This window comes from Chionomys nivalis, chromosome 2 (assembly GCF_950005125.1).
Source record: "Chionomys nivalis chromosome 2, mChiNiv1.1, whole genome shotgun sequence".
In the NCBI taxonomy this organism is placed as follows: Eukaryota; Metazoa; Chordata; class Mammalia; order Rodentia; family Cricetidae; genus Chionomys; species Chionomys nivalis.
Window position 1 is genome coordinate 64,703,376 of NC_080087.1, and position 22,022 is coordinate 64,725,397.

The window sequence follows — 22,022 nt, forward strand, 5'->3', positions numbered from 1 at the left end:
GGTCACACTGCCAGTGGCCCCACAGACTGTGCCAGCCATGCACTGTCACCCATATTCAGAGGGTGTAGTGTGGTCCTATGCTGGTTCCCCCACAATGAATACAGAGTCAGTGAGTTCCCATTAGCTCAGGTAAGCTGGCTGTTTCAGTGGATATCCTCATCATGGTCTTGACTCCTTTGCTCATATTATTGCTCCTCCCTCTCATCGACTGGTCTTTAGGAGCTCAGCACAGAGCTTCACTGTGGATCTCTGCATCCGATTCCATCAGTTGCTGGATGAAGGTTCTATGATGACAATTAAGGTAGTCATCAATCTGATTACAGGGGAAGGCCAGTTAGGCACACTCTCTACTGTAGCTAGGAGTCCTAGCGAGGGTCATCCTTGTGGATTCCTGTGAATTTCCCTAGTGCCAGGTTTCTTGCTAGCCACATAATGGCTCCCTCATTTAATATATCTCTTTTCTTGCTCTCCCTCTCTGCCTTCCCCCATCTCAACCATCCCATTGCCTCATGTTCCCCTCCTGTTCTCCCACACCACACTCCAAACTTTATCACGAGATTTTGTCTATTTCTCCGTCTCAGGGAGATCCATATATAATTTTCTTAGGGTTCTCCTTGTTACATAGCTTCTCTGGGGTCATGGGCTATAGGCTGATGAATATTCTTTGTTTCACATCTGATACCCACTTGTGAGTGCATACATACCATATTTGTTTTACTTAGTCTAGCTTACCTCACTCGGGATGGTTTTTTCTAGTTCCATCCATTTACATACAAACTTCAAGATGCCATTGTTTCTTACTGCTTAACAGTATTCCATTGTATAAATGTACCACATTTTCTTTATCCATTCTTTGGTTGAAGGGCATCTAGGTTTTTTTCAGTTTCTGGCTATTACGAATAATACTGCTGTGAACATAGTTCAGCAAATGTCCTTGTAGTATGAGTGTGCATTCTTTGGGTATATGACCAAGAGTGATATTGCCAGTTCTTGAGGTAGGTTGATTCCCAATTTTCTGAGAAACCACCACAGTGATTCCAAAGTGGCTGTGTAAGTTTACACTCCCAGCAGCAATGGTGGAGTGTTCTCCATGGTCCTCATCCTCTCCAGCATAAGCTTATCTTTCGTGTTTTTGCTATTCTAACTGGTGTAAGACAGTATCCCAGAGTTGTTTTGATTTGCATTTCCCTGACGGCTAAGGATTTAAGGTGAAAATTTTCCTAAGTGTCTTTCAACCATTTGATATTTTTTTGTTGAGAATTCTCTGTTTAGATCTATACCCCATTTTTTAATTTGATTATTTGGTATTTTGATATTTAGTTTCTTGAGTTCTTTATATATTTTGGTTATCGGTCCTCTATCTGATGTGGAGTTGGTGAAGATCTTTTCCCATTCTGTAGGCTGCTGTTTTGTATTGTTGACCGTGTCCTTTACCTTACAGAAACTTCTCAGTTTCACAAGGTCCCATTTATTTATTGTTGCTCTCAGTGACTGTGCCACTGGTGTTATATTTAGGAAGTGGTCTCCTATGCTAAGCGTTCAAAGCTACTTTCCACTTTCTCTTCTATGAGGTTCAGTGTGACTGGACTTATTTTGAGGTCTTAAATCCATTTGGACTTGAGTTTTAAACATCAGGATAGATATGGATCTATATATATTCTTCTATATGTTGATATCCGATTATGCCAGCACCATTTACTGAAGGTGCTTTCTTTTTTCCGTTGTATAATTTTAGCTTCTTTTTTTAAAAATATGTGTTCATAAGTTTGGGGATTAATATCAGGGTCTTTTATTAGATTCCATTGGTCCATCTGTCTGTTTTTATGCCAGTACAAGCCGTTTTTATTACTGTAGCTCTATAATAGAGCTTGATGTCAAGGATCGTGATATGTATTTTATTGTATTGGACTGTTGGCTATCTGGGGTTTTTTTCTTTTCCATTTGAAGATGAGTATTGTTCTTGCAGGGTCTATGGAGAATTGTGCTGCGATTTTGATGGGGATTGCATTGAATCTATAGATTATTGTTGGTAGAATTGCCATTTTTATTATGTTGATCCTACCTATCCAAGAGCATGAAAGATCTTTCCGTTTTCTAATATCTTCTTCAATTATTTTTCTTCAAAGACTTAAAGTTCTTGAAGTAAAGGCCTCTCACATCTCTGGTTAGTGTTACCCCAAGATATTTTATGTTATTTGTGGCTATTGTAATGGGTGATTTTCTCTGATCTCTCGCTCTCTCTCTCAGTTTTTTGAGACAAGATTTCTCTGTAGCTTTGGTGCCTGTCCTGGAACTACCTCTTGTAGACTAGGCTGGCCATGAACTCACAGAGATCCATCTGCCTCTGCCTCCGCGTGCTCGGATTAAGGGCATGCGCCACCACAGCCCTGCTTTTTTTCTCTGTATATAGGAGGGCTACTGATTGTGTTTTTTACTTGATCTTGTATCCTGTCACATTGCTGAAGGTGTTTATCCGCTGTACGACTTCTCTTGTAGAATTTTTGGGATTACTTATGTATACTATTATCCTCTGCAAATAGTGAAAATTTGACTTCTTTCTTACTATTTGTATCCTCTTGATTTCCTTTTGTTGTCTTATTGCTCTACCTAGACCATCAAGTACTATGTTGAATAGATATGGAGAGAGTGGACAGCCTTGTCTTGTTTCTGATTTTAGTGGAATCTATTTGAGTTTCTCTCCATTTAATTTGATGTTGTCTGATAACTTCCTTTATATAGCTTTTATTATGTTTAGATACATTCCTTGTGTATCTGATCTCCCAAGACATTTATCATGAAGGGCTATAGGATTTTGTTTAATGCTTTTTCAGCATCTAATGAGATGATGATAGATCTTTTTTAATAAAATAGATTTATTTTGTGGATCATATTGATAGATTTTTGTATGTTGAACCATCCCTGTATCTCTGGAATGAAGCCAACTTTGATTATGTTAGATTATTTTTTGATGTGTTCTTAGATTCGGTTTGTCCATGTTTTACTGAGTATTTTTGCATCAATGTTCATGAGGGAGATTGTTATGTAATTCTCTTTATTAGTTGTTTCTTTGTGTGATGTGGGTATCATGGGAACTAAAGCCTCATAAAAAGAGTTTGGAAATGATCTTTCTTTCTCTATTGTGTGTAACAATTTGAAGAATATTGGTATTAGCTCTTCTTTGAAATTCTGGTAGACTTCTGTGCTGAAATCACCTCACCCTGGGCTTTATTTCGCTTATATTTCTATGGGTCTATTTAAATTGTTCATCTGGTCTTGATTTAATTTTGGCATTTGTTACCTTTCCAGAAAATTGTCCATTTCTTTTAGATTTTCCCATTTGTGGTGTATAGGTTTTCTAAGTATTACCTAATGATTTTTCTGGATTTCTTAAGTGTCTGTTATATCCCCCCTTTTCATTTCTGATTTGTTAATTTGAATGTTCTTTTTGCCTTTTGATTAGTTTGGATAAGGGTTTGTCTATCTTGATTTTCTCAAAGAATCTCTTTGTTTCATTGATTCATTTTCTTTGTTTCTATTTTATTGGTTTCAGCCTTCAATTTAATTATTTCCTGTCATCTACTATTCCTGGGTGAATATGCAGCTAAAGATTGGATCCTGTTTTTACATCCATTCTGTTAGCCTGTGTATTTTTATAGGTAAATTGAGTCCATTGATATTAAGAATAATGACCAGTGATTATTGATTCCTGTTATTTTTCGGTGGGAGTGTTTGTGTGTTTCCCTTCTTTGGGGTTTGCTGGTATGATGTTATTTGTTGCCTGTGTTTTTGTGGTTGCAGCTAACTTCCTTCAGTTGGAGTTTTCCTTCTAGTACTTTCTATAAGACTTGGTTTGTGGATAGATTTTATTTAAATCTGGTTTTTGTCATGGGATATCTTTTTCTCTGCCTGTGGTGATTGAAGCTTTGTTGGGAATCCTTGGTCTCTTAATGTCTGCAGCACATCTGTCCAGGACCTTCTGGCCTTCATGTTTCCATTGAAAAGTAGTGTGTAATTCTGATTGGTCTGTCTTTACATCTTCCTTGGCCTTTTTCCTTTGCAGTTCTTAATACTCTTTCTTTATTTTGTGTTTTTACTGTTTTGATTATAATATGCTATGCGGGACCTTTTTTTCTTTTTTCGGTCCAGTCTGTTTTGTATTCTATAAGCTTCTTGTACCTTCATAGGCATATCCTTTAGGTTGGGAAAGTTTTCCTCTATGACTTTGTTGAATATCTTTTCTGTGTCTTTGAGCTGGACTATTTCTTCTATCCCTATTATTCTTAGATTTGGTCTTTTCATAGTGTCTCAGATTTCCTTGATGTTCTGTGTTAAGAATTTGTTGAATTTAACATTTTCTTTAACCATTAATCTAGTTCCTCTATTGTGTCTTCAACACCTGAGGCTTTCTCTTCCATCTCATATATTCTCTTGGTTGTGCTTGCATCTGTAGTTCCTGTTCATTTACCTAGGTTTTCCATTTCCAGAATCCCTCAGTTTGTGTTTTCTTTATTGTCTCTATTTCAGTTTCCAAGTCTTGAACTGTTTTAACTGTTTGCTTCACCTGGTTGGTTGTTTTCTCTTGACTTTCTTTAAGAGATTTATTGATTTCTTCCAATTTTTTTGTTTGTCTTGGGGCCTAGTGCCTAGAGACTGGGATGTCCATTTCTTTAAGGGGATTTTTTTATTTCATCTTTAAGGGTCTCTATCATCTTCATAAAGTTGTATTTAAGGTCATTTTCTTCTGCTGCTTCTGGGTTTGAATGTTTAGATCATTGGGTTCTGGTGTTGCCATGTTCTTGTACATTCTTGAATATATTCTTGCATTGGCACCTACCCATCTCTTCCTCTAATTGGTGCAGGCAATGTCTTTGCCTCTTGATCCAATTCTTGTGGTTGATGACCATGTCTCAGGGATCCTTTCTTGGACTGATCATTGCAGTTGCTGTCTGTGCCTCAGGAAGATGCTGAGTTCTCAGGGCATGGGTGGGTTTGCGGTGGAGTGGGATTTGTAGATTACAGGTCCATTAAATGTGAGGGAGGGCTGTTGGAATAGCCTGCCTTCTTTCTTACAGATGGTTTGCTGCTGGCTTCCCAATGCAATAATGGCAGGTGAGGGAGGGGTCAGGGGTTTTGCCCTAGGGCCTAGGTACAACTAGGGGAGCTAGTACTGGTCCACTGTGTACAGTAGCAGTCTGGCCTCAGAGAGCCATTCAGGTTTCCAGGGATGGGGAAATTTGGTGGTAGAATGGAATTTATAGATTACAGGGTTTTCTGTGGGCAGGGGAGGGTGTTGGAGCAGCCTATCAGCAGGAGACTTTCCTGCTTGCCAGCTAGTGAAGCTGAAGTAGGTGGGGGAAAGGCCTGAATTTTGCCCTGGGGTCTAGCACTTTGAGATTGGGCTATCCATCTGGGTAGCTGGTCACCCACCTCTTAGAGAAGTCTGTGCCTCAAAGAGCCACTGAGCTCGCAGGGGATGGGTAAATTTGGTGGTAGAGTAGAACTTGTAGATTACAGGGTCCAATAATGGAACAGCCTATCAGCAGGAGGCTTTCCTGCAGGCTGACTAGTACTACTGAGGAGGGTGTGTGGAAGGGCCCAGGGTTTGCCCCAGGGTCCTAGGGCCTAGAGACTGGGTGGTACTGCTGGAGTGCTGGTCACTCACCTCTTCGCCTACTCTGTAGTTGCAATCTGTCAAAAGATGTATTTTTAAATAAAAGCCATCAACTTTAATTTCCAATTTGATCAAGGTTGAAACATATTGACATATAAATGTGTGCCCTTCAAAAAAATCTCTAGGACTGGGGAGATGGCTTAGTGGTTAAGAGCAATGCCTGCTCTTCCAAAGGTTCTGAGTTCAATTCCCAGCAACCACATGGTGGCTCACAACCACCTGTAATGAGGTCTGGTGCCCTCTTCTGGCCTGCAGACATACACACAGTCAGAATATTGTATACATAATAAATAAATAAATAAATAAATAAATAAATAAATAAATAAATAAATAAGAAAAGAAAAAATCTCTAAGAGTTAACATAAAAGTAATCTTGATTATAAAAAATGTAATTTAGTTCTGCTTGCTTAAACTAGTTAGTCACATTTGTATAGTTATATTTATTTTGTAACAATATCTGACTTCCATTCATATCTTTATTGTAGAATCTGATTATTTAAGAAAATAAGCATAAGTAGTTAGTGTATTATGATAGACTAATTTATATTTTGATTTTGTTTTCTAGAATAGTATATGGATGAATGAATCAAGTTTTATTTTCCTGAAATATTTCCTTAGTTGTATAAAGTTCTGATACAGACTGTGAATAAATTAATGACTATTTTCACAAAGTACTTCATAACTCCATACTATGTCATAAACTAAGTGAGAAAAAAGTGGGTCTCTTTATAGTTTTTCAAATAGCTCAGCAATTTTCAGAACCTATTAATATCTAAATAAACCCTGATACTGGTTTTCTAAGCTATGAATTGCTAATTCAAGTTAACTATTACAAAATATTCAAACATGTCAGGTCAAGAATGTCAGCTATTTTACATAACAAATCATAAAGCAGGCAATAAAATCACCATCTCTGAAATCTCATTTACAAGTCAGATTATGTGGGGCACATTCTTTTCTATGTGATGCTTTCCTTTCAGGTCACATTTTGCATCATGTGAATATTGGACTGAAGGTTAAACAGTGTGTTCATCAGATTCCTTCTGTTACGATGGAAGCTTCCATTCAGCCCATCACACGGACTGTCCTCCGAGTATCTCTGAATATCCACCCGGATTTCTCTTGGAATGATCAGGTAGAGCTGGAAACATCTAAATTCATGTTATACCTAGGTGTCTGTACTGCAAGTTCTCCAAACCTTATATCTATCCCAAAGGCGTATATATATAGAGTAGTAGTTATTCTTATTTTTGAGAAAATGTGGTATATTGATGTGTCAACCAAAGAGATCTTCCAGCGTCTACTGAATTAACAGTTACAACATTGAACTGCATGTGTCAGTAGATTGAGCTCTGTAAACTGGTCCACACTGGCTGTGTTCTTCCATATTATCCATGTTATCATTTTCGACATCCATACTGTCAGTTTGGCCACTAATTTGATATTCTGTTTGCTAACAGAGACATTTTTAAATCTTGTAATCTGTAAACTTACCATTATTTCCCTTTTAAAAAATTAGGCTAGTCAGAAGAATACTCTACATTTTCTTTCATGTTGCCCATTTGATAGATTTTTTTTCCTAGTATCAAAGTCTAGCATTGGCTATAATTAATAGTTTTTTTTTTCTTTTCTATGTCTCTGAATATGTAGTATTTATATATATATAACTCTTTTTCAAAATGTCTTTCCTTGGTTCCTGTCATGGTTACTTCAGTCTTTATCTTCATTCATTATTTCCTGCTTTAAAACCATATGTATTAAATTCTAACATCAATGTTGAGGTTGTAGCATGATTGGTGGTATTTGTTGTTCTGAATGCCATCCCTGTGACCACATGAAACAGGTGTGCTGGTACATCCTGCAGTCCCAGCACCAGGAAGGAGCTCAGCACCATGAGGTTCAGGCCAGCCTGGGTTACTAAAGAGTCTTTCAAGGCAAAATAGGGGTAAACTCATACATAAAGATCTACTCTGAATCACCTTGCATTCAATCAGCATTCCTTGAACTAATTTATCTGTTAGAAATTATATCTATAAAAGTAAGTCAGAATCTCCCTGCTGGGAAGAGGCCCCGAGGGGAAGAAAGGTCACTCAGTAGTTGTAGTATACTCATGGACCTGTGCTTACCCCACATAGTTCCTATTAGAGTTACTTTTATTCAGCCATGTTTTGTAGGATCACCTAGATATGCTGCTAATCCCATTTGCAATTGTTTAAAATGCTCAGACTTCTGAATCTTATAATTTCCTAATCTACAAATACTAATAATAAACTATTATAATGTTCTCAGAATTTCTCTGAGGAACAAGTGGTGATAATATAAATTTACTTTAATATTTCTCTAAAGAAAGAATTTTATACAAAATATAAATATTTTATGATGGAGGAGTTACTTTCATTTAATAAAGAAACTGCCTTGGCCCATTTATAGGCCAGCCCTTAGGTGGGTGGAGTAAACAGACAGAATGCTGGGAGAAAGAAGCTGAGTGAGTGAGTCGCCATGATTCTCCCACTCCAGACAGACGCAGGTTAAGATCTTCCCTGGTAAGCCAACTCATGGTGCTACACAGAATATTAGAAATGGGTTAGATCAATATGTAAGAGCTAGCCAATAAGAGACTGGAACTAATGGGCCAGGCAGTGATTAAAAGAATACAGTTTCCGTGTAATTATTTCGGGGCATAACCTAGCCATGCGGGCGGCTGGGTGCCGGGGACACAGCCCTGCCGCTCCTATTACAACAATTTTATTTAGTTATATTTAAAATATAATATATATTTAAATAGTTATATATTTAAAATATATGTATTTATATAGTTATCTGTTAAAAAATCATGTTTGAAATTTTAAATTTTAGGCCTGTTTGTGAAATGAATGAAATTTTACTGTTTCAGTTATCTTCTACTAAAATCCATAATAACCCTCCAGATAATACTCTCAGGTAGAAAGTTATGGTCTTCAAAATTGGAGAACTGAACTTGCCTCCATTTGAAGGAAGGAAGATAGTGTATTTTCCTGTGCAACAAAGGTCCACAGGTGTTCTACATGCCTCAGAATGTTTTGGGCTTCTAGTTAATCACACCATTCAAGGTCCAGATATTTTTATTCAGCCCTACTTTGCTGACATTATTGAGTTCTTACCAAAAGTTTCAGATTTCCCTTTTCAAATTTAATTGTTTAATTTGAGCAAGGAAATATATCCCTACACCCTCAGTCTAGAGCACAGATTTAGCTCAAAATTTCTTGTGGGTTTCTCCTTTACCTGCTGTCAGAATAGTTCCTTGAACTGGCTATCTTATGAAAATCAGCTTTGTCCCAGGTGATGTGGCCACTTAGGTAAGAAATGAACAGGGAGCCTTGTAAGGAGAAAGGAGCAGCCTGAAATGGATGAACAAAATATGGCTTATTAATCCAGTGAAATATTAACTGACAATAATTTGGAGTGAAGTACTGATACATAATGAATCAGATTAAAAAGCCAGTCATAAAAGTCCACAGAGTACAATTCCATTTATACAAAATATTTAGAAATGGCAATCTATAGTGAATAGCTATAGCTTATAAATACATTTGTTTTTTTTCTGGAGGTGATGAAATGTTCTAAAATTAGATTGTGGCTATAGTTGTGCAGCTTTGTAAATATGTTAAGTTGCCTTTCATATGTTAAATAAGTAAACAAATGGTCTCTATAATAACAAAGTTGCTGAAGAGAGGAATAGCTGTGGAGTGTATAAACAGCCTGTCTTAACCAGTAATACTACTTTTCTAGGTCCATGGGACAGTTGGGGAACCCTGGTGGATTTGGGTAGAAGATCCTACAAATGACCATATTTATCATTCAGAGTACTTTTTAGCTCTTAAAAAACAGGTAAATACATATTTCTCTGACTTTTCCCTATTTTACTGCCATGAAGAGAAAATATAAACTAACAATTTCTACTATTATTTTTTTTCTAAATGATATCCATTAAGGCTTTATTTATTATTATTTCTGCCTCTTTTAAAGGAAGACAGTGAATGTGTGCTTTTGGTAAATCATCATGATGATTGTTTGAGAACTTTAATTACAATTTTGGTCATGTGTTAAGTAAGTCATGGCTTCCAGGGTTGTGAAATATGTAATGTAGATGAAATAAGTAATAATTAGGTGTTATATGCATACAATATAGTAAGAAGATTGACACACCTAGTGAAAATTCTTTATAAATTGCCAATAAAAGACTTAGTTCAGCCCTGAAAAATAACTACAAGTAGTATTATACAGACTGAACAGATCATAACTTACGTATTTAGGAACATTTTACACATACATGTAACAACAACTGATGAGAAAAGAGGTCGTGAACCTGAAAGAAAACAAGGAGTATATGGGAAGGTTTGGAGGGGAAAAGAAGAGAGGTAAATGATGTTAATTATATTATAATCTCAAAAAGTAATTGAAACAATGTTTTAAAGGCTTAGTTCTTGCGATGTATTTGATACTTTGCTTGTAGTTTCACTTTTTATCAAAGAGAAAAGGGAAGCTTAAGCTGATAAATCTTGTAAGGGCATCAGATTTGTTTTTGTTGAAGTTGCTTTTATATTAAACATTTATGATATGCAGTTGTGGTATTTCTCTCTGGTACTCATAGAACTTAAACATTATGTAAATATTAGTATAGCAGTTAAAATTTTACAAATGAAGTTAAGTAATTCAGTGAATAATGTTTGCATAATTCTGATAAACAAATCAAAGTGATACCTATCAATGCATACTAAATAGCACACAATAAATATAAACCTCACCTAAGAGTACATCAGGTTCTTAAAGGAATCACACTAAGAAAAAAAAATGGTGAATTACCTAAGCATCTCGGCTTCTTATAATCCAGTGTGCTTTATTGTCAGTGTATCTTGTGTAGGTACTGCTTTCTTAACAACAGCCTACTACTGTAGGAGAAGACTATTTACTTTAGGCTTTATTTCACACTAGGTTATTAATAAAGAACCTCAACTTCTGGTATTTACAATCCCTATTTTTGAGCCTTTGCCCTCTCAGTACTACATTCGAGCAGTATCTGATAGATGGCTAGGAGCTGAGGCTGTTTGCATTATCAACTTTCAACATCTGATTCTACCAGAGAGACATCCTCCTCATACAGGTAAAGTAGCTAACTAATTTGAATCATTACCTTCCCAAAAATGACTGTTTTGTTTAATGTTCAAAAGTATTGTTGCTTGTGTTATTCTTTATGAAAATTCAAACTATTTGATAATACAGTTTAGAAAGAGAGTTTTCAGAGAAAATTGTTTTTATTTATATTGGGCAAAGTTTAAGATAGTCCCATGAATTTTGAGTTGAAAAAGCATTAAAGTGGGCCAGTTTTGATGAACTTAGTAAGGATGGCACTACTCTGCTGCTTTCTCCATTTATATAGCTGTAATTTCTTCATGTGTGCTTGCTTTCTTATTTAGCTGTGCTTACTATGTGTTCTTTGAAACATGTGAGACACGATTCCAACGGTTTTAGATTTTTTGTATTCTCAGATCACGTATGACAATATGTATGCTAAATTGTCATTTTTTCATTCTGGACTTTTCTTTGTCCCATTGATGTTCTTCAATATCTGAAATATTCTAATACTAAGGCATCGTGGGTTTTGTTTATTTTGTTTTATTCTGGAGGGAATTTATAAATACCCACAGTGACTGTGCACTGCAAATAGCATGGAACCTTCATATCCACTCCCTCCCATATTTTAGCTTTATGGCAACTAATGGCAACACATCCTGAAAGGTTTCTCATTGTTGTCTTTTGTAAAATTCTATTTTATATTTTCATAAGGTGAACTAATACATTCTTATATTGGTTTATAAAAGCTAGAAATATGTATGAATGGATATTTATGATAATAATTTCAAGTACTTCATAAAATCTATTTCAAAATTTTTCTGAGTCTTTTAAATTAATCAGCACATTATTTTTCCTTCTCTTTTAAAATAAATAATTGAGGATTATTGAATTCCAGAGATTTTTATTTAATAGACAACTAAAAAGTCTTAATTTTCTTTTTTGTATAATAATTAAGATGAAAACTTTCACAATTAAATGCTAATTATGATTTTTTAATTTACTCACTACTTCCCAGTCCTGTAGAAAATGAAAGAAAATGCTTTAATATGACTAATCATTGACATTTGGACAAACGTATACCTTATTCATTATGTTGTTTACCTCAAGAGTGTCCTTATATTGCAGCTCAGTTGCTCTTTGATTTCTTGACAAAAGAGAATGATTGGTCAAAACAAAAAGATAGAGATATGATAGCATCAATACCATAATCTGCTCACAGAAGTTGAACTTTCTGACATTTCTGTTTCATCTTTCATTGTATATACTATCCAGAGTTTTGTAATACGATATATGAAATGTTTTGTGTTTTAAAGTACATTTTGACATTAGTGTGTTTCTTTAACTAAAGTGCTTTATTTTATAGTATATTATCATTGTATTTTAATGATCAGTTATTTCACAGTTAAACAACCGAGCAGAAATCAATCTGTGTATGTAATATCTTATTATGACTATATTTTCAAACCAAAAATTTAACATCATGATATCTCAATTGATATTCAATGTGTACAGAATAATTTAGTGACCCCGGGATATATTTTGCTCAATGTGCATATAAGCACATCATTGAGTTTAAATCAATTAAGTATAGTCACTGAAGTTTCTGCACTGAACATTGACAATAATTGCCCATTGATCATGCACAATAATTATTTTCTACTCATCGTAAAAACATATCTGTGCCTTGTTGACATAGCAAACGTTGAGTTCCTTCCTCTCTCCCTTCTTGATTTAGAGTTTTTCAGAAAATTGAATGACAGAAAACATATACTCAGCTCTTGACTAACCTTGTGGTAGAGCCAAGCAGTAGGCAAGGATTAGCTTTTTGACTTTTAAGTAGACCTTTAATAAGAAAACAAATCACATGTTGCATTTTGAAACCATACAGTAAAGATCTAATTCAGAGTACTGTCCTCTTGCTGAACTTTTAAATTCAACCTACCAACGTAACTTAAACTTCACCTGTGTACCAGTCTTGACAGAAATACCACAGTGCTTTAACTGATAGATTTGTGAAAGGTTGGAAAATATGAAATCTTGATTCATAGGGGTATGTATTGATAGGTGAAACTTCCTCTCTAAATAGTTTTAATTTCTAATTCCTTAGTCTCTAGTCATTATGATTAAAAGACTAAATCTGCTTTCTTTGAAGGGTTTTCTTGGGGCAAATTTTGTTCTTCCCAGTTATTCTCTACATTACAGTTTTCTTAAGTTCCCCATAGCTGTGGCAATAATTTACTCAGCAGCTTTGCATGGCCAGTGTTTAACAGATCGAAATTTGTGAGTGAATGTTACAATACTGAAGTTTGTAGGTGGTATTTTGTTTTGTTTATGCATTAAGGTGGATCTAGTTTTGTTTTGTAATGTGAATGCTCTCATGAACCTGGATATTCAAGTTTTATTCTACTTGGTAGAGAAAGATCCAGCTGCTTCATAGGAACTTTCCAGAAGAGCATTCAGTATGTTCCTATGATGTGGTGAAGGAGATAAAGATGTAATTGCTGTGTAAAAATTAAGGATTATTTTCATTATTTGAAATATAGTGTCCAGTGCTATACATAGTATTTTTGGTGATTTTATAGTAGTACCACTCATGTTTTTCAGAATTGTTGGACCTTCAGCCTTTACCAATCACAGCTTTGGGGTGCAAAGCATATGAAGCTCTATATAATTTCAGCCACTTCAACCCAGTCCAGACACAGATATTCCACACACTGTATCACACGGACTGTAATGTCCTGCTTGGAGCTCCCACTGGATCAGGAAAGACGGTTGCAGCTGAACTAGCCATTTTCAGAGTCTTCAACAAGTATCCCACTTCAAAGGTCTGTTCAAAGAGTCGTATGTTGACACTCAATCCAAAAAGACAGTTCTTAGTTTCAGAACTAGAAAGTTCTAAATGTATTGTCAGGACCCAGAGAGAATATTTACTGGCAGAAAGTTTCCAAAGGGAACACATCAGTGTTAGAATAATTTCCTTGACAAAAATATAATAATAATAATAATATTTTCCTTGAATTTGGAGCCCTTTAGTTGAATATTTCCTTTGTTGTACCTGCAACTCATTGGGAAGATACCTGATTTATAGCCATGATCATAAGATACACAGCAACCTACAATCAAATCCTTCGGATATGATGGAAGTGCTACTGCTTTAAGAAAAAAAAAAAAGAATACATAGATTACTGAGAAATTTATTCTTGGTCAGTTCCACCTTGATTTGTCAAAGCCCTGTGTCCCATGTGGGTTATCTAATAGGCCCTTCCTTAAGTTATAGAAGTCAACCAATGACAATAGCTAACTAAGATCTACATTGTTCTGGGAGTTTCTTGGACCTCTCCAAAGAATAGCTCAAAGAGAGGTTTCCCATGCCTGGTATTGAGGATTTTATTAAATACTTTATTCCTCTTGGGGGAAGAATTATTAGCTCAAGTGGTGTAGCATCACTTAACTTTATATATGCATACACACACATGCATACATATGTATAGTAGGAGCTGTGGGCTGTGTTCCTGCCGCCCCAGCTCATGGTCGTCTGGCTAGCTTATGCCCCAAAATAATGACACACAAACTGTATTCTTTTCAACATTGCTTGACCCATTTTTATTCATGTGTGTAGCACCCCAAGGAGCGCTTACCGGGAAGATTCTAGCCTATGTCCATCCTGGGTTGGAGCTTCATCGCCTCTGCCGGGGAGAGGGGAGCATGGTGTCTGCTCCAGAGAGCAGAGCTGTCGAGTCTGAGCTCACTTCCTCTTCCTCCCAGCATTCTGTTCTGTTTACTCCACCCACCTATGTTTTAACCTATGAGGGCCAAGCAGTTTCTTTATTACTTAACCAATGAAATCAACAGATTGATATGACACTCCCACATCACATATGCATGCACACACTTAAGTAAATGTAAAAATACTATACTTCCCTATGTCTATTTCAAAGTGTTCTCAAGTAGGAGTCGGGCTGACACAGGAGAAGTTGGAGGCAGGTGAGGGAGGTATGAAAATGATGTAAATACAGTACTCATGTATGAATTCTCAGAAAAAATAAAAATGAACTGAAAAAATAAAAAAAAAGAATAATTTGACTATATAAAGGATATAAGGAGAGGTAGTCTACATTGTTCTGAATGCTATGATATTGTTAATTTTCTCTCAATATTTTTTTATTTTTAATAAACTTTGTCATTGATATATGCAATGTGATGTTCCAGTGTGCATATTCATTATGAAGTGAGTACTGTCATCAAGATGATCTACATATCCATAATTTCAAATAGTTGCTCTGTGGTAAGAACACTTAATATCTAGTCTTAGGAAATTTCAAGTACTTAGCATAGCAATTTGAACTTTACTTCCCAGACTGTCTTAATGTCCTCAGAATTTATTTATTCTGTGTAAATGAAACATATACTTTGAGCAGTATCTCCCTTTTCCTTACTCCTGTCCCTTATAACTGTAGCATGAATTTTAATTGTTATTAGTAATAAAAACCAAGTCAGATCTAAGGGTTAATGCTAAAGATCAGAGAAGCAGAGAGTTCTTTTACCTCTACCAATGCGCAGACCAAAGGGCGATCCAGTTCTCAGACTGTATATCCTAGCTGCATCTGTCTCCACTAAACTTCAGACTGCACTGAGCTCCTGTCTCCTCCTGCCTTATATTTTTCTCTCCACCCAGAAACATCACCCCTGTCTCCACCTCCCTAGTGTGTGGGATCCCCAGTGCTGAGATCACCTTTGTGTGAGCTTTGTTTCTCTTTTAGAATCTTGTGTAGCCCAGGGTGGCCTTTAACTACAGAGATCTCTCTGCCTCTCTCTCTCCTGAGTCAACTGGGATTAAAGGTGTGTGCCTCCACTCCCTGGCCTTTAGTGGCTTAGCTCTGCACTCTGATCTTCATTCTTCTCAGCTTCCCTGAACAGCAATCTGAAACTAGAAAAATTGAAAAGAAAAAGAGGGGTATATGGAAATGTCTTGACACTGATCTTGTCAGTTCTGTTCCTTTGTCTGTGTGTATGTGTGTGTCTGTGTATGTTTATATATGCATAGTTTTTAGGATTAAATCTTCCTTTTTGGAGGGTTTTCCAATTAAGTGCCTTTTCTTTATTGCATAACTTTATTCTCCTGTTTTTAATCTGTTAGGTGGTTATTCACCCATAAAGAACACAGTGCACACTAGAACAGCTCAACTAAATTGCAAGATGTTGAAATGAAGATTGGGACTTTGTATTTTGTTTAGATTATCAAAGACAAATTTGTGGTATTTTTCAAAAAGTAAAACAGCGAAAATGTATAGCAAGCACCGATTTGCACTAAACTTAAGCAGCTAATTTCTCTTCTAAACGTCAAAATTAATTAATGTTCTCAGGTATTTCATGAAGATTCTATACAAAATATAGAAAAATTAGAGTTCCAATGATTAAAAAGTCTTGTATAATGCAATATTTCATAATTGTTTGCATTATTTTAGACTGCAGTATCATAAAATATCTGATTTTTTAAATGCCTTAGAAATGTCTTTGTTTTTTTGATAGGATGTATCTAGTTGTCTTGTTTTCTATAAGTAAAGTTAATTGTGTTTCCTTTATTAATTTAACATTGTGGTGTTCATTGTTAAAGGGAACATTGTTTAAATCCACATTGTTTATTTTGACAAAGTTTCTATTTCTTATTTACAGATGCTATTATTTTTATGAGTCCTTTTGTTTCTGTTCCCTTTTTAGGCGGTATATATTGCACCCCTAAAAGCTCTAGTACGGGAAAGGATGGATGATTGGAAAATTAGAATAGAAGAAAAACTTGGTAAAAAGTAAGTTCTTACTTTGATTCAAAATAGGCTTTTAATAGTGTAAGTAAACTACAAGATTTAGAAGTTGTATAAAACTACTTGATGTTTTCAGTGATTTTCATAATTTTTATTTAAAACTCAACCATATTCCAATTCTTTTTAAGTATAAAATGTAGTCATTTAGATACCTAATATGAATACTGTCATTTTATCTTCAAAAACATTTCTCATGTAACTTCCTCAATGAAAAAAACAGATCTTTGAAAAACATTATTTTGTATTAATATTTTAATGTTTGACATGACTGTTTATTACAGTATTGTTTATCAGCAAGACTGCAGACAGCTTGATTGTTCCAAAATACACTACTAAGTAAATAATGGTACAAGTGCAAAATGTAAAATTTTGTATATCTCCACAAAAGATTGGCTGCTATGTACTGAAGGGAACTCTAGAGGGACTGGGGTTAAAAACAGAGAGAGAGAAGCAAACTGTCCCACCTCTTCTCTGAAGCAAATGACTCTAGGAATGAACTGTTAGCGACTGCTCACTATAATTTCTTCAGCCCTGGATGTATTACATATTCCACATAATATGTAGCATGTAAAACTGAAAACATTAAAGAAGTAAATAGATGCTCTGGGAGTGTTATCATTAGAGGACCAAACCTTTTCCCATTGTTCTCTTTCCTCAGTCTGAATCTAGATATGCAAATTGTGAGTAATTACTGAAAATGTGGAATTTGCCTCCAGATTTGGCTTTGTGTTCTATAACTCTTCTATGCTTTCCTCGGTATCTTCCTTTTTCACTATAAAGCTGAGAGCCTCTGAGAAAGGTGGCCTTTAGTTATCCTTCCTGACCTTGTTTATATCACACTTTGTTTGAAGTTTTCTATGTTAACTATAGAAAATTGCAGTCTAAGAAATTAAGTGAAGCTTGGAAATAACACTTTCTAACAAAATAGGTTTAAACAAAATAGTGTCAAGTAGCAGAAAGAGTATTTCAAGTTCATCCTTGGCCAAATACTAAGTTCAGCTTTAACATGAACTACGTAAGATCCTATCTCAAAAAGCAAAAAAAGAAAAGTGGGGGGAGGAGTGAATGAATAATAGGTCTGTCTGTCTGTCTGTTTCACTATGCAGACAAGGAGATAATCATTGAGTTTTATAAAATAAATAACAGACAGATTGCTGTAGGTATAATTCAGCAAAGCTTAATACTTAAATACATATAGATTGCATATATTGATTTGAATTTATATGTGCTTATGTATTTTTTATTGTTTGGCTTTCTGCATTCATGCAATTTTCACATTTCAGAAAATTTCAAGTGAAAGGGGATTGAGTAGTTTTAACTACTGTAAAACTTTGTTTCAAAAGAGAGAGTTTTTAGTCTGTCCAAAGTTATGTTTACTGGGGATCAATTTTATTTCTCTCCAGAGTTATTGAATTGACAGGGGATGTGACTCCAGACATGAAATCCATTGCTCAGGCTGACCTTATTGTCACTACACCAGAAAAGTGGGATGGAGTCAGTCGAAGCTGGCAGAATAGGAACTACGTTCAGCAGGTTACCATTCTCATCATAGATGAGATCCATTTGCTTGGTAGGTACAACTCAAGTAAAAATAGAATTTTTTAAAACTTGATACTCTTCTATTAATGTAATTTCATTGACAAATAATTGTATATATTCTTGATGTATAATGAGATGTTTTATTTATATACAGTGTATAATGATTAAATCATGTTAAGATATTTGTCACTAACTATATAACTAATTAGGTCCCTTGGACTTATTCCTTCTATCTAACTGCAGCTAAGTACCTTTCCAACATCTCAGGTTTCCTATCCTCTACCAAACCACTTTCACACCCTGGCAAACTGTTTCCTTGAGGTGATTTTTTTTTTTTTTATTCCACATAGATCATGCAATTTTGTCTCTCAGTCCATGGTCGTTTCTCTTAGCATAATGTCTTCTGGTTTATCTTTGATGTAAATGCCAGGATTTCATTCTTTTTTATTGTTTTATTGTTTTATAATATTCAGTTGTTTGCAGCATTTACTTTATTCATCTCTAAGTAGACATCTAGTCATTATTTGGTTCGTGGATAATAATATAATGAACGCAGAAGTACATATAACTCTTTGACATACTGATCCCAATTCCTTTGAATGTCTGTACAAATGTAAGATTGCTTATTCATACGGTAGTTTCCTCCTCCCACTTTTTAAAGAAATTTTTGTGTTCTGACTTTGTGCCTGCAACAGCCAACATGGATTAACAAATAAATGATATTCATTATTCTTTATTTTTAGGGGAAGAGAGAGGTCCAGTTCTAGAAGTTATTGTATCTCGAACAAACTTTATCTCATCACACACAGAGAAGCCTGTTAGAATAGTCGGATTGTCCACTGCACTGGCAAATGCCAGAGACCTTGCTGACTGGCTCAACATTAAGCAGGTATGAGGAAGAGTTACAGATTAGTTACTCAGGAACAGTTGTTTATGCTTAACTTTATTATATAGTTATAATGCATCCTTCCATGTAAAAATGGTAACTGGTTTCTTTTTTATGTTTAACCAGATGGGTTTGTTCAACTTCCGACCATCAGTTCGCCCAGTTCCTCTGGAAGTCCATATTCAAGGTTTCCCGGGTCAGCATTACTGCCCACGCATGGCTAGTATGAACAAGCCTGCATTTCAGGGTAAGCATCTGATTATTGGAATATGGTAATAAGCATTCTCTCTAGATAGTAGCTTTTAAATACATCCTATATCATTTCAGTTTCTGTCAAAGAATGATAATAGTCCCACAGGTAAAAACAATCAAAAGCTATCTATCTACATCACCCATTGAGGAACATAAATACTTGTTAAATTGTATATGGAAAATTAAAGGTATTTCATAAATAAAAATGACTTCACAACAGAATAAAATATGTATTTTAGGAAGTAGATGCTTAATATTAGCATCCAAGGTGTTGTTTGTTAAGTAATAGCTTAAACATAATAAATAAGAGTAATAAATTTTCAAAATCATGATTTTAACTTTTAACAGAAAATATAGAACTTGCACAATTCAGTAGCCCGAGTATCAGTTCCATAGTTAACATTACTACTGCCTTTGCTGAAGACAGCCTCAATTCCCAGCACCTCATATCAGATTTCATATCCATTATATCTAGTTCCAGGTCATCCAGTGCCTCTTGCCTCTGCAGGTACCTAGCATTCACGTGGTGTGCACACATAACATACATGTAGGCAAACACTCAAACATAAAAATAAATAAATCTTAATTTAAAATAACTTGGACAATTCATTACTTTTTAAAATTCTATTGGTTTCATGTTTGTTTTTCATTTTTCCTATTTTAACAAGTTAAGCAAATAGGAGAAGCATAGGAATAATACCACAGTTTTATTGAAACTTGTTTTATTTAGACTATAGAAGGAATATTTATTGTATCAATTAAAAGAAACCTCCAAAATAAATTCTCTCCAGTATACCACTGTTGATGGTGAGGTGGCGCCTTTTTAGCTGCTGCAATTAGCCTATGACAGAAGCACAGTATTGATTGTGGGCTGGAGACCCATCCTGGCAGTTTAGATTATTTACACCTCTGCAGAAGCATTGTACAAAATCACTAATGAACAATAAATCTGCCATGAGCTGCACAGCCACACCTGTTCTTGCAGCAATAAAATACATTAAAGGTTGAGGTTTAGAAAAGAAACAGATCATTCATGATTGTCTATATAAATGATACCAGTATTGTAGGAGTATGTGTTTTAAACATTGTATTTCCAAGGTGATTTATAACAGATTTATCATTTATATTTTTAGTATTCTAATAAATGGTGAATGAAAAAATAAATAAAAATAAATGAGTTTATTTTTAATGATATCTATTACAGAAATTGCTTTTATCTGTATAGGAAATGGCTGCATGCCATTTCAGAAAAGGAAGCATTTGCATTGTGTAAATAGTAAGTCAGCAGTAAAGACCTGAAGTATTTGTTGTTAGGTATGAAATCACTTCAACCCTATCCTTATTAATTATTTGTCATCCCTATACTGAATCCTAGACTTCTTTGATTTTGGAAATGGAATTTGTGCTAGCCTAACTTCTATTGTGGTATATAGTCAAGTACATGCTTACATTTCCATTTGAAAACTGATTTTTGACCTGTAAAACAGGTTCTGCAGCTCATACTTCAAAGAAGAAATCTAAACAAGGGGAACTTTTTCTTATAAAATGTTAAGTATATTGATTTTAATTCTTTAGTTATCTTATAAGGTGTTACACATCATTGTAACATTTTGAATAAAGTTAGTTTTAGTGATTTTCTTCCCTGCCTTCAACCCCTCTCACTGTTTGGAAAGAGCTGCTTAAGTAACAATTCTTCTTCTGCCATTTTGCCACTCTTTTAAAATAAACAAATCTCACTTTTAGGCAATCCAGATGGTTTATGTGCCACATTAAGTATTTCTTTAAAAATGTAATTATTCTTTCTTTATTGTTGGTACCAAGGCTTCGAAGTGCCTTTTTCTTCTGTATACCGAGTTGCCATGCCCTTCTCAGATACACATCAGGCACTTAATCTCTAATGTACTCTCCTCTCCTTTGAAGCCTCACACATGTATTTCAGAAGTCAGAGGAAACTTTCTTTTCATTTATCAGTTATTTATTTTATCTTAATTTTTCATGTACTGATAACAGTAAAAGTAGAAGTGTGTGTGTGTGTGTGTGTGTGTGTGTGTGTGTGTGTGTGTATGTTGTCATTGTTGTTTCTTGGGCTTTTTCATAATTTGGCAGAGTTTGCTTGGAACTCTTTAGATCTCAGGACTGTTTACCTCTCATATCACTTAGACAAGCAGCAGTGTCTTGGAAACAAACTGAAGAATAGAGAGAACTGAAAGTAAGACTTTATGTCTCTGTATAGCTTAGTGAAGAATCTCAGCCTTTTAGTGCCTCCTTCCTTGGCTTGACCTTGGGTGTGATGAGTAACTCTTCCCTGTACTAGGCAGTGTTCTGTAGAACTGTGGTTGGCATCTTCCCTTTCCTGTCATTTTTCCCAGTGTCCTATCAGTCACCTGTACTACCTGAAATAATAATTAATTTCCTGACCAAATTAAGAGTTCACATGAACTATATTGGTTTTCATGTGCATCTGTTAAGTGGCTTAATATTTCATTCCCACAACTTTCCACAGCAATTAGAAGTCATTCTCCAGCCAAGCCTGTTTTGATATTTGTCTCATCAAGACGTCAAACTCGACTTACTGCTTTAGAGTTGATAGCTTTTCTGGCTACTGAAGAGGACCCAAAACAATGGTTGAATATGGATGAACAAGAGGTAAGTTGCTTCTTCAAATTCATACTGTACTGTGATAGGAGTTGTGTACTTAATTATAGTTAGTTTAATTCTATAATAAAAGTAACAGGAAAGAAGG

General features: G+C 35.1%; 1 protein-coding gene across 2 annotated transcripts in view; it reads left to right on the forward strand.

Annotated features, from left to right (window-relative positions):
• Ascc3 (activating signal cointegrator 1 complex subunit 3) overlaps nucleotides 1-22,022 on the forward strand; it is a 307,593-nt gene that overhangs the window by 172,605 nt on the left and 112,966 nt on the right. For both annotated transcript variants that reach the window (XM_057759249.1, XM_057759259.1), the window contains exons 22-30: nucleotides 6,652-6,806; nucleotides 9,440-9,538; nucleotides 10,643-10,811; nucleotides 13,388-13,608; nucleotides 16,502-16,587; nucleotides 18,006-18,172; nucleotides 18,885-19,030; nucleotides 19,154-19,274; nucleotides 21,783-21,925. In XM_057759249.1, the coding sequence (XP_057615232.1) occupies nucleotides 6,652-6,806; nucleotides 9,440-9,538; nucleotides 10,643-10,811; nucleotides 13,388-13,608; nucleotides 16,502-16,587; nucleotides 18,006-18,172; nucleotides 18,885-19,030; nucleotides 19,154-19,274; nucleotides 21,783-21,925 (1,307 nt within the window). The remainder of the gene's footprint in view (nucleotides 1-6,651; nucleotides 6,807-9,439; nucleotides 9,539-10,642; nucleotides 10,812-13,387; nucleotides 13,609-16,501; nucleotides 16,588-18,005; nucleotides 18,173-18,884; nucleotides 19,031-19,153; nucleotides 19,275-21,782; nucleotides 21,926-22,022) is intronic.